A 12,841-nucleotide genomic window follows, 5' to 3' on the forward strand; every position below is an offset into this window, starting at 1 on the left:
TGACCTTTACTAAACACTACTCTGGTCATGTTCCTGGGTTGCAGGTGTGGGAAGGTCACACTGTAGGCATGTTTTGCACATCTTTGAAAGTCACATAAGTGTGTGGGGGGTGGTGGTGTAGAGGGGTACCACATATAAGCACCCTCCAGCCCCAGACCTTTTTCCAGGGAGAGAAAGGATAGTGACTCACCATGGTGGTAGGAGGCACTGTGCGACCATCACACAGAAGCCAGCCAGGCAACAAGCCAAGGCTGGATCAAAGTTGTCCTGGGAGTGGTGAGGGTAGTGTTGTTGGAGCTTGAACCAGGACATCCCATCCCTCTGCCTTTTCCCTGGCAGGCAGCCCCTGGAGTCTGTCTGTAACCCAAAAGTGGTCCCACCCCAGCCCTCCTGGCAATCCATCTTTAGGGTATTTCCTGTGCAGGAATGTGAAGAGCACTCAGTATAGGGTCCTGCCGGCAGCCAGCACACCGGGGTCAACGCCAGGCTCCTATACCCCTAGACCCAGGGTCCTTAGGGTGGGCAGCAGGTAGCACAGGCTCCGGGGGAAGCAGGGTGGCCCTCTTGGGCTAGCACTCCCTATGTCTTGGCCTCCCATCAGCAGGTCAGCTCTAGTCATCTCCGTTGGCCAAGCCTCAGAGTCAATCTCTGTTTTGTCAGCTTTCTTCTGTGCACGGGAGTGACTTCACTTTGATGTCATATCTGCAGAGTGATGGGCATATTGCTTATTCTGCCTGAGTGCAGCCACGCTCCGCAGACAGTCCATCGAGAAGCAGGAACAGGGACACTGCTTCTGAGGCTTCTGAGACACCTAATTCTACCACCGCTCTTGGGGGGGGGGGCTCCAAGCAATCCCCCAAATCTTTCATCCTTTTGGATTCCACCCCTTTCCTCCATCTCTCCGTGCCTGGATGGGAAGGCCGGACCACTAAAGCTGAGGGGAGGGGGAAGAACTCTGGAGCTAGAACCTATGCTCACCTTTACCTCTGACTCAATCTTTCCCGCTTTAAAGGTGGGTATGTTCCTGGAAAAGAGGTCCTGGCGGCGCAGTGGTTAAGAGCACAGCTGTTAATCAATGGTCATTAGTTCGAACGCACCAGATCCTCTTGCCCTTGGCAAGCATCGTCGTTTCCCACCTCGGGCTCAAAGAAAGGCAGAACTCGCCCACCGCCTCTGCGGCTGAGGAATGGCGCGAGCTCCCTCAGCACCTACGTTCTGTAGGCTAGGTGCCCGCCTGGCTTCCAGGTCGACTTAAGCACACCCCTGGGAAGTCCGCTTAGATGCTGCACAGCGCACCGCCTGCCTTCCCTCCAGGCCAGAGGAAAGTGAGGCGCGGGGAACGTGAGCTGGCGCGCACGGTGCCTGCGAAGCAGACTTCGGGTGCCGGTGCTCAGCTCCCCGTCGTGCCCCGCCTCCCGACCTTCTCCAGCCCACACTCTGCCCCATTCTAAGCCTCACTTGGGGAGCGCTCTGGCCCGTGCCGGCCAGCAACCCGCTCCGCTGAGGTCCACCTCCAGCTTCCACCTACACCCGGCTTCCACCACTCCGGGTCCGCACCCTGCAGTTCTCCAGCCGGCACCCTGCCCCAGAACCGGCCTATCGCCCCGCCCCCGGCCCCGCCCCGCCCCGCGCCCCATTCCTACCCCACCCGGCATCTGCACCCGCCTCGCCTCAGTCCGGGGTAGCGGGCGGCCCAGCGCCTGTCCTCGCCCGAGTCCGCGGTGTCTGCCTCGTCCGAAGCGCCTCGCGCCGGCATGGGGCGGCCCAGCTGAATGCTACCCCCGCGGCCGCAACTCGCCCGCCCGGCACTCCCTCCAGCCCCAACCCGGGAGCGCACGGCGATGGCGAAGGCGCCGGGCAGCGCCGGCCGATGGTGGATGCTGCTGCTGCTGTCGCTGCTGGGCGAAGGTAAGTCTTGCCACGGCGGGCAGACGCCGGCACGAAGTTGGCGCTGCGCGCTGAGCGGGCGCTCGGGAACGGCTTGCCGCCGGCGGGGACCGGCGCTCCCACCTCCAGCCGCTGGGTCTCGCTGCGAGGCGGCGGCGGGCGGGCGCCTAGGGCGCGGCGCGGCGGGGCCCGGGCGGCTGGAACGGCGCTCGGGAGAGGGGGCCAGCTTCCAGAACCGGAGCTGGGGACGCGGGCTGGATCAGGGTCCCGATCCAGGAAGCCGCAGCCCAGCGTTCCAGCCTGAGGCGCTTCGAGCCGCGTGGGTGCCCCGGAGCGAACAGTTCGCATCTTGCGGTTGCGGCGCTGGCGGCGGGTTCGGCAGAATGGGGTCCTGAAAACGGGGACTTGGATTTCTGCACAAGATTTCGCCCTCTTGGACGCCTTTTTGCGCGCCAGGTCTTTGAAGTCCTTCCTCCATTTGGACGCCCTGGCCGCCTAGGGTGCCGAGGGGAATCAGCTCCTCACAGAAGGTTGGTTTTCTGTGATCTGCCTTCCCATTCTTTCTGTAAAAATAGAAAACCTGGGTTACTGGAGAAAGCTCTCGAGGGTCCGCTCGCACTAGTCAGGTCTTCTCGCCAAGGCCAGAGTGTGGTCCGAGCCCCACCCAGCATCCTTAGGGGCCTGAGGAAGGCTCTGGGCCAACCTGATTAAAAAAAAATTCTTCATCAGGTTATGGAGGGGCGGAAATCTGCTGGGCTTTGTGAAATCGAGGGTAAGGATCCAGCATTAGGTGTGGCCCTGCAAAGGCTAGTCACCGCCCCCTCCCTCATACTACGGATGGCTGGATGAACCCCGAAGCTGTACATCCCCTGGCCATGTATTTAAGTGACTCTCAGATTTGCCACCCTCTTTTTCTCTTCAGCGCTTATGTGCTCTCCAAGTTTCCTTCAGGAGTGAGGAGCAGGTCACCCTCCCCCACTTCTTACAAAGGATTTTCTTTTCCTGGGGCTTTTGGGATCTCAAGAGATCACCTTCCTTCTAGTTCTGGTCTCTGCGCCAGCTCTGGGCTCACAGGCCTGCCAGGGTAGCGACTGGAGCGGGAGTAGAGAGGAGATGAGGACAGTGAGTCACATTTGGGGATAAACTCTTTCCTTGCTGTCTAGGAGAATGGGAATAGAGGGTGCCCGCCTAGTCCCAGGTCACAGCCCTGTAGAGGGAAGACAGACGCAAGCTGGCTTCATGTGGTGCAATTCGGGCTTTGGAAGCTCCGTTGTGACTCTAGCTTATAACTTTATAGATTTTGAATCTGGTTACTGCCCTAGACAGCCTTCCAGCCCCATTAGACCTTAAAGCTGTGGTACCAGACAGCCTTGGCAAGAATGCAATTGGCATCCTGACCCGAGAACCCTGGCCGGTGGAGTTGGGTGACAGCAGGCAGCCTCTGTCATCCAGGAAAGCTGAGCCCAAATGACCCAAGAAGTCAGGTTTAGTTGTGGTGATGCTACACACGCTGGACACATGGGCGCTGGATAGGTTTTCAGCGTTACATTGAACTGCTCTCCTTGGATCACTCCAGAGAGCAAAACCCTCCGCCTAGTGCCAATGCAAGAGCCAGGGCTGGGCCTCAGGAAACCCAGTGGTGGATGCAGCCTCCAGTGGCAGACACTGCAGGGCTGCTTCCTGGGGCCTGGGCTGGGTCTCCAGAGGATGAGAATCCTCCCTAGTTAGATGCAGACCGCTCCCCAGGGTGGGACGTTCCTTTTTAAACTGGGTCCTAAGTGAGGAAGAGGGAGAGGACAGCTCAGATGAAGAGGTAATGACCTAGACTAGAGTGCATTGGAAGAAACGGCTGGCCTCAGAGCAGGGCCATGAACCAAACAGAATGAGCATGTTTCATATCCATACCCAGCCATGATCACAAGAATACGCCCATGGATGCAAGAAGGCCTGGGATTCACACAAGCACACATTCCCATTTCTGAGCCCTGAGGCTCACCCTCAACGGGCACACACAATGAACCCAGTCAATTCCCTACCCACTCATCCACAGACTGCCCCTTTCCACCGCCCCTCCCCCCCCAACCACCCAGGAACTGCACTTCAATGATCTGACCCTCCCTGTCTTGTAACTCAGGGTAAGGCCTTTTCACACAGGGGATCTCGACTTAAAAGTTGTCCTTAGGACAGATGAAGCCTTCAGGACCAGTGGTGCGAGTGGCGGTACCGGGAGGGTGGAGGGAAGGTGGGGTAGAAAGGGGGAACCAGTTACAAGGATCTACATATTACTCCCTCCCTGGATATTACTCCTTTTCTGGATACCAGAAAAGTGGGCGAAGGGAGACATTGGGCAGTGTAAGATATGACAAAATAATAATAATTTATAAATTATCAAGGGTTCATGAGGTTGAGGGGGCGGGAAGGGAGGGGAAATGAGCTGATATCAAGGGCACAAGCAGAAAGCAAATGTTTAGAGGATGATGGCAGCACATGTACAGATGTGCTCGGCGCAGTGGATGGAGGGATGGATTGTGAGAAGAGCTGTACGAGCCCCAGTACAATGATTTTTTAAGTTGTCCTTAGGAATTCCCAGCTTTGTTTCTCAACACATGCACAGCCTTTCAGGTAAGGAAGCAGCTTTGGCTTTGGGGTTCGCCCTGTAGTCCTAGCCTGAACCTCCACTCTCTGACCGCCACAGCACCTCCTAGGGCTTCACTGCTGTCAGCTTCAGGGCCAGGCATCTTGGAGTCCATTGCACCTAGTGCTTCTGGATGCCGGGACAGCTCTGCCTCTCTGCCCACAGATTCTGGGGCCCTCCCCTAGGAGGACTTGTCATGCCCTGGCAGTGCATCCACTACTGCGGGTCCTGGGATGCCTGCTTCTGCCGGTATTACAGTCTGAGTCATCAAGAAGCTCCTCAAGTGTGGCTTCTTCCTTCTCTTATGACTCTTCCTTTTTCCTTGGGTCAGGGGCAAGTGGACGACATGGTCTCTTTCTCAAGCAGGGCCTGGCCCTAGTCTTTCTTCTCTACAACCCACTGAGCCTCCCCTGGCACCAGGAGCCTCTCAGGGACAGGGCCTACTCCAACTGGGAGGCTCCTGAGGGTGGGGCCTTTGAACCCAGAGCAGCAACTGGGGACATTTACTGAGCTCCTTCACCAAATTGCCTTTATTCCACAGAATTGCTTTAGGGATGCCTAAGTAAAGCATGGTTTCCTTGGTTGTATAAAGAAAGTGGGATGCATCCACCTAATGGGGAGCTAATGGCCTTTTAGGCAGGAGAGGAGAAAATGAATTAAAATATATGCTATCTGTTAAAATGGAGCCTGAGGTGCCAGGGGAAGGGAAGGCCCAGCATTTGCATCCTCCTCTGGTGCCTTCCGGAAGGTGCCTATTGAGCCCCTTTTACAGCCTGGATCCCCCTGTCCTGATGTCTGCAGCAGTCGGCCCACAAATCGCTGTCCATCCTGGCAGTGCTGGGCAAGCTTATCTTCTTCTTGACAACGCTGCAAAGGTCCTTAATGCTGACTACCAGGCTTGCGGGCACCTCGCGCAGTGGTAGGTACCAGGCTTGTGGGTTGGTGGTTGGAGGGTGCCTTGGGCACCCCCACTGCTCACCTTCCCTCAGCACCGTATCTGTGGAAAACACCACCGGTGGCAGTTACGTTGTGGAATCATTTCTCGCTGCAGGAAAATGAAACTGCAGTGGCTAGTAGAAACTGATCCTTGACAGTTTCCTGCCTTAAGTGGTACTCAGAACGCGTACCCCACCTTAGACTGGCCTCTGCTTGCCCTGCTCCTTGGTGTTTATGTGCCTGGTGTAGCGCTATCCAGACCAGTGAGAGACTTGTAACCCTATGCTCTGAGGCCCGCTGGGTCCTAGCGTCTTCCTATGTCGATCATGATGTTACGGCACCAGCAAGGCCATAGGCCTGTTGGGCTGTCTCTGGTGTTTGTAGGTAGAGTCTGCCCTACAGGAAAGGTGGGCTCTACAGATCAGGGGCCTGGTGGGTGTGGCTGGGCCTCTGCAGTGCTGCAGGAGGAGAAAGATCAGAGCTGTGTGTGTGTGTGTGTGTGTGTGTGTGTGTGTTGGGGGCTGGGGCTGGGGCTGGGGCAGAGCCCTGTGCTGGTGGTGGAGCATGTGGGTGACCAGAACACCCCATATAAGTACCCAGTGTCTCAGGTTACTACCAGACACAGAGAGGAAGCAGGATAGGGCTAGACTCAGAGAAGGTGTTAAAAATAACATTTTGTCAGTATTACATTTGTGTGTCAACTCTTAAGCTTTACGCTTTGATTCGCGAATTGGGGAATGCGTGAGCTGTGGGTCAGACGACCATTCAGAAGAGCAGACAAAGAGAGCGTGCTTGTAAGCACTGCTACACAGGAAGGAAGCGATTTCAGATTGGTCAGCGGACATTTTCTTTACTTGGGATCAAGGGGAAATTTTGAATAGGTCAAACCAAGTAGGCAAATCCTAGTTGATTAACTTAGGTTTCTGTTGTTTGACTTAGGTTTCAGCTACTAGGAAGGTCGGGCATTATTGGAACTAGAAACTAGCTAGGTGCTAGTTTATTGACATGGAGCTTAACGCAAATGACTTCATCTCAGGTCTCGCAAAGTCAAGGTAACAGGAGGCAGTCACATTCCCTTACCATCACCACCCACCCCCATCATCCACTCCCATCTCCAATGCTCGGGCTCCCCCAAGAAACCCTTCTGGCCCATGGTAGTGACTACAGTGTGTTGCTTGCTCCTTTCTGTGAATATAAGGAGGACATGGGGGCTTGGTGCCAACAGGCTGACTGCAGTGTTTGCTAGTAGTGTTGGCTCACATGGTTCCCGAACTGGCAGTTTAGCTCAGACTTAGCTTATTTCCTCAATTAATTGTCTTGTTAATTGAATTAATAGTAACAACAGTTAACCCCCAGACACTCAGTGTGACTGCCTATAGTCCCAGACACTTCTCTGGGAGCACATGCTTCCATAGGGACAAGAAACACTAAATATACAATTTAACCTGTGTGGGGGTTCAGAGGTTGGGAAGAATTCTCGAAGAGGCAAGGCAAGAGACCTGTCCACGTGGCAGAAGGGGCCTTCCAAGTGGAGGTCAGGCAGCCAGCTGGAAGTACTGGCAGAAAGGGTAACACTGTGAGTGGGAGGGTCCCTCCAGGCATTTTCCGAGTCTAACTCTGTAAATAGCCTTATGTTTTGTGAGGCAACTGTGAGTCATCCAGGCCGGGGTCTGTTCAATTCAAATATGCTGTGACCTGGCAGGTTTGTCTGGTGGCCTGGGGCCTGAGTAGCTCTTGTGTTACATGGTCTTGCTGCTTCCTTAGGCACTGGACTCAGGTAGCATGGGATGGGAGTTGGGGTGGGGTGGGTATTCTGGATATTTGGAGAATTAAAAAGCCCTCCTTCACTCCTGGGACTCCAAGGGTCTAACTGACCTGCCTCCCCACCTGCTCCTTCCACCAGGTCACATGGGCTACGCAGTTGTGGGAGACCTCAAGGACCCCTCAGTCCCATCCCCTAGGCCCAAGGCTGTAAAGCCAGTAGATTCTTGACTGTCCACTGAAGAGATCACTGCGCCCTTAGCAACTCCTTGCCGGAGCTGGTGCTGCAGAAAGCCTGGCACAGGATACGTGAAGGATGGTAGGTTCTGGGAGGCACAGTGGTGGCTGACATACCTGCTTCTCTCTCAGGCCTTTCTTGCAGCCTCAGGGAGGGCAAGTGGCTGAACGATGCAAACACCTCTGTTTGTGCCTCATGATGGTTCCACCAAGTGCCACTGCCCCAGAAAGGTCAGCTGTGCACCTGGTCCCAAGAATATGCTCAAGGGAGCTGCCTGGGCTCCTCAGGGCCTAGTCCTAGGATAAGGTGCTCATGCCATCTTCCACTACTCTGCGCCCTACGGTGCTGGGCATCTGGTTCCTGCAGAAGTACACTTTGCAGGGAAGTGCTCAGAGGCAGGGAGTGGAGACAGAGAAGCAGCGTGCTGTGGTGAAGCGAGAGGGAGGGAGACAAGGCCGTCAGCCTAGCCTCCCTTGCCCCAACCTTACTCCCTGAGGTGCTCCTGCTGGAAAAAGCCAAAATCTCTGGCAGTGTCGCCAGAACTCTCTCCAGTTTCCTCTTAAGTCTATGATGGCTGGAAAATTCTAATGGTTCTCAACCCTGTGTTCCAGGAAGGAAAAAGTGGAGGAGGGCGGGGGGAATGTCCTTTCCTAAAATTCAGTGATTGTCTGGAAGAAGCTGGGAAAGATGTGTGCTGGGCCTGAAGTGGTGGGGTGTACAGTGGGGGCATGGGAGTGTGACTGAAGGTGTCCTTAAGTGAGAGTAGGGTGAAGGAGGGGCACAGAAACAAGGGTGTGGTGGAAGAGGTGCTCAAGGGAGAGTGAGCAACATAGGAGGAAGTGGGAGAGGCACAGAGTGAAAGTGGGGGTGATGAGGGCCACAAAGTGGGGATGGGTGACTAGATGTGCCCAAGGAGCAATTGATTAAAGGGCACTGAGTGGAGGGGGGGAGAAGGAAATGCAGACTAAAGCTGGGGGTCAGTGAGGGACAAAGGGGAAGGAGAAGTGGGGGTGAAAGGGTACAGTGGATGGATGGAAGTGAGTAGTGGAGTACAGAGAGGCATAAAGTGTCCGAGGGTTAGAATTAGGGGTGCCAAGTGGGAGGTGAGGGGTTATTGAGCTTCTTCCTCACAGGTTTGTGACCAGTGAAGTTTGACGGTCTTAGCAATGGGAATGGGTTCTCCCTGTGGCTCTGCCTAGGTCTCCTACCATGCCCTGGAGCTCTGCTACTTTCTTTGGAGGCTGAAGAGGTTGGCAGAAGGTCCAGTTAGTGCTCCGAACCAAGAGCTAAGGATCCATTTCCGCCCACCTCTGAGGAGCTCACTACTGATGACTGGGCAGGTACCTGAGAAGCGTCCTTGGTTCCTTAACTGTGTTTACTTCCCCTGTCCTAAAATGGTTGACAGTTGTTGTGCAAACCAGTGAATGTTCTTTCAAGACACCCATCCATTGTAACCCTACAGAACTGAGAAAGCCATGCAAGGGTGAACAAAGAACTACTGGGATCTTCTGTCTTCTCCAGCCTATGGCCAGGAAAGGCAAGACTCTGGTTGGTTACAGAGCACCCTACGTCAGTGACTTAACACAGTCGTTCTCCTCCTCGCCAGGCTGGGGGGCGTCTGAGATGCTGCTTCCGTCCCGTCACTTCTGAGTGCTGGTAGGATCTGAGGGGTGCAGATTTCTGAGGCACTAGGCTTGAGGTTGGTGGACATCACTTTGTCCTTGTTTCTTGATCACATATCTGGAAGTACTGAGGATCCAGCGGGAGGAGCACACTCTTTCTTGGAAGACTTCCCTCTCTCCAGGCCCTCCACATTCCCTAGACGCACTCCAGCCCAGTCCATGCTCTGCACCTCAGGGGCCTGTGGTGGCCAACAGCTGGTGGAGATGGAGGAATGACAATTGCAATAGACTCTTCACAGAGAAGTTCTAATTCTAATAAATAATGAGACTGAGTTTATTTTAATGGCGCTTGATGATCATTTTATATCTTTGAAAAAATGTCTATTTAAGTCCTTTGTCCATTTAGAATAAATGTTTCTTTTATTTTCACATGCTTTACTTTTGCTTCACTGTCCCTTCACTCTGTATTGCAAAGAAGTGTTTTATCCAGTGCTGTTGCTGTCAGTACTTCAACCCTAGGTTTTATTGAGGAGAACAGAAGTTCCCCAAGTGCCCTTGTCTGTCAATTAAGTCAGCAATGACCCTATTGGGACACTGAGGATGTCCTTGAAAGTTCTGGATCCTAACGCCACATTGAGCACAAACCTCCCTGAGGCAAGTCCTCTATCAAATGCCCAGGAGGTGCCCCCAGGAAGAACAGGAGGTGTTGGGGGCACAGTGACCCACCTGGCAAACCGGGTCCGTCCAGCACTGGAATCCAGGTGCTGCATCCTCTTGCTCCTCACAGTCCAGACTCTAAAAATGACCCGGCAGACAATGTGTAACTCGATTACTGTAATCACAACTGCATGATGTCATGCTGCTGGCCCTTAGAGCCATTTTCTGAGGACACGCAGGCAAACTGTAGACAGACTCTCCTCCCTCCCCCACCCTCCAAAACAGGACTTCCCTCTCCTTGCCCCCCCATTCTCAGACACTCCCAGTGGCTTATGCAGGCCCGAGTGTTTGCCACGCTACGTCCTTCCAGGCATGTGAGGGTGCTGGGACGCCCCACTGGCCCTGCATCTGTGCACTGGGTTGGATGGTGGAAACACAGTAGCAGCAGCAGGTCTCACTGCTGAACATCTTGGCTCTGGCCTGAACTTAACACCCGGAGTTGCGGGTAAGCCAGCGCTTGCCTGAGGGCAGAGGTCAACATAGAGGCAGTGAAAGCATCGGCAAGCCCCGGGGAAGATAAGGCACCTTGCCCTCAGCCTGGATCCTAATTCCCTATTGGGAGGAAGGTGAGCAGAGAAGACTGTTATTCATAAGAACTATTCTGTACTCGGCAGTGGGGAGTTTCTCTCTTCAGTCTCGATTAGTACTCACATGCCTGACCACACAGCTGGCAAGGAAAGAGATGGGGAGAGCCCAGCTCTGTCCTTGTCTTTGATCTCTCTTATCACATCCCGCTGAACCTCCTCATTTGGATCGAGGCTTGTGACCTCCTTGTGATAGGGTCCCCCCAAGCAGGAGAGGCTCGGTGCTGTCAAACGTCTTTCTGTGACTGGGGGTGGGGGGGGGGTTGGGGAGGAGGTTGCCTACTGCTGGGCCACAGTCCCTTCCTCATTCTCCAAACTCCCCACTTCTGTTTATTCCAATGACTTGCTAAAGGCCAAGTTTGTGCCAGGAAATGAAGGGTACCTGCTGCTACCTGGGCTGAGGAAGTCTGCTGATGGGTTTTCAGGGACATTTTAGGCCTGACCTGCCAGCAGGTGGGCATGTTTTGATCCTCTTTTGGGAAGGAACCTTTGCTTTGGACAGAAAAGCACAGACATCTATTCTAGTCTGACTCAGACCATGGCCCAGGCTTAAAGTCCCAGCCCTTGTCTGTGCAGCTGTGAGCAGACAGTGTACCTCTTTTCTGCCTTTGTTTCTGTTGGAGGATGAGGGCTTGGCCTTGCTACTGTCATACAAGTGTCATGGTGACACCTGTTTCCAGCGAAATGGGACAATGCCTATTAAGAACGCCATGGCCCAGACAAACTTCCCTTGGTTGGTATAGACACAGGCAGGCAGGGTGCTGGAAATGCTGAAGTGGTCAGGATGATCTCTCTTCCTGGAGCTTCTGAGATGAGGGTAAAGAGTCCTGCAGACAAACTCTAGGTCAGGGTGCCTGCTTGCATTCATGGGGGTGGTCGATGAGGCCAGAAACACGACTCACATCTCATCTGCGTGGTCATATGTCCCACAGACTCAGGGAGGCTCACAGGACAGTTGATGAGGGTCTTGGGCCCTGGACCCCAGGGGCCTGGTGAGCCTCACACCACCAGCAGGCCACTTGGGTGGCCTGTCATTTTACAGCCAGGCCTTGCCCTGGGAAAGAAAATTAATTATAACCCTAATTGGCAGTTTCCTTTGCAAAGAAGCCGGAAGGAACTGCCCGCAAGGCTGGTGATTAACTCAGCAGCAGCTGGGAAATCACAGTGGGCAGGAGCGTCCATCATTCCTGCAATGAGGTTGCTGCAGCTGGTCCGGTGGGGGTTGAGTGAGTTAGTGGGCTCTGAGGCGTTCGGGGTGCAAAGGACTAGCGTCTACTGTGGAAGGCCAGCTCTGGAGTGGTGGATCTGGAACAATCATCTCACTCCCCAGACCCTCAGCTGCACCACCACCTATGCCCCCCTGGCAGAGAATCACACCATTTCAGGAGTATCATAAAACCTGTAGCCTGGCTATCCCAGAATGAAGTAGGGATAGTAATATACCTCTGTCCTACATTGGGAAATCAAGAGAGAGCTGCATATCAGAATCTGAATGGAATCAGAAGGTGTGACTGCAGGGATGAAAGCTCTGTGCTGGCCTTCCCCCATCTGTCCTCCCTCCACCTCTGGCCCAGGTCGAAGCCCAGCAAGACAGCTCTTGGGTGACACTCTACCCACATTGGGACCCCTCCCCTGCCCTGGGTCACACAGCAGGTATTGAAGCAGATGATTAAGGATGGGAAGATCCTGAAAGCAGAGCAGGTATGGACCAACTAGACTCTTCGAGGACATTTTCTGGACGGTTCACAAAATTGAACCCATGAAAATAACCAGGGAAGGTGTGACAAGAAGAGTGAGATTGTGCAGGTGTTTAATGTGGAGAGTGACCATTGAGTTCTGAGATGTTGGAAGCAAAAGTCAGTGAGGTCACCCTTCAGAGATGGGGGTGGGTGCTGAATTTGGAAGGCAGACAAAAAGAACGACATTCATTGTTTGCAAGCTAATACCAGGCATCTGTCCCAGGGGCGCCACCTGTTTGTGAAGGTGCTGTGACCCACTGTGGCCCAACTCTCTACTTACCTCCCATCCGGCAACAAGGGTAAACTATGAACAGAAACAGACTGGCCTCAAGTTGGCTTCTGCCTGCTATGGCCTTGAAGGGTCGCTGCTTCCACTAATGGGGTTTGATCCGAGGTCAGATGGGCATGACGAGGAGCCCCGTCTTTCAGGGGGTGGGGTGGGGGGGGTGGTAGGCATTTGTGCTGTGATGACTGTGGAGCCAGGGTCGCAGTGTGACTTTTATGGTCCCAGGCACTCCTCCTTCACAGAACCTTCTTCCATAAAATAAAATGATATATATTTTGCATGTGTTAGTTTAAAAAGAAATGTAACCTAGCCTCTATTCACTACTCCTTATTATTATATTTGCTCTTTCCTTCTCATTTTAAAAGAAACTACGTGAAAGCGCTTTTGTGGACCACACAATGTTCAGGCCTCAGATGCGGTCCCTACTGTATATTTA

General features: G+C 53.9%; 1 protein-coding gene across 2 annotated transcripts in view; it reads left to right on the forward strand.

Annotated features, from left to right (window-relative positions):
- Positions 1-1,691: 1,691 nt before the first annotated feature.
- RET (ret proto-oncogene) overlaps positions 1,692-12,841 on the forward strand; it is a 58,344-nt gene continuing 47,194 nt past the window's right edge. For both annotated transcript variants that reach the window (XM_075546755.1, XM_075546754.1), the window contains exon 1: positions 1,692-1,908. In XM_075546755.1, the coding sequence (XP_075402870.1) occupies positions 1,773-1,908 (136 nt within the window). In that variant the 5' untranslated portion in view covers positions 1,692-1,772. The remainder of the gene's footprint in view (positions 1,909-12,841) is intronic.

Source organism: Tenrec ecaudatus, chromosome 4 (assembly GCF_050624435.1).
Source record: "Tenrec ecaudatus isolate mTenEca1 chromosome 4, mTenEca1.hap1, whole genome shotgun sequence".
In the NCBI taxonomy this organism is placed as follows: Eukaryota; Metazoa; Chordata; class Mammalia; order Afrosoricida; family Tenrecidae; genus Tenrec; species Tenrec ecaudatus.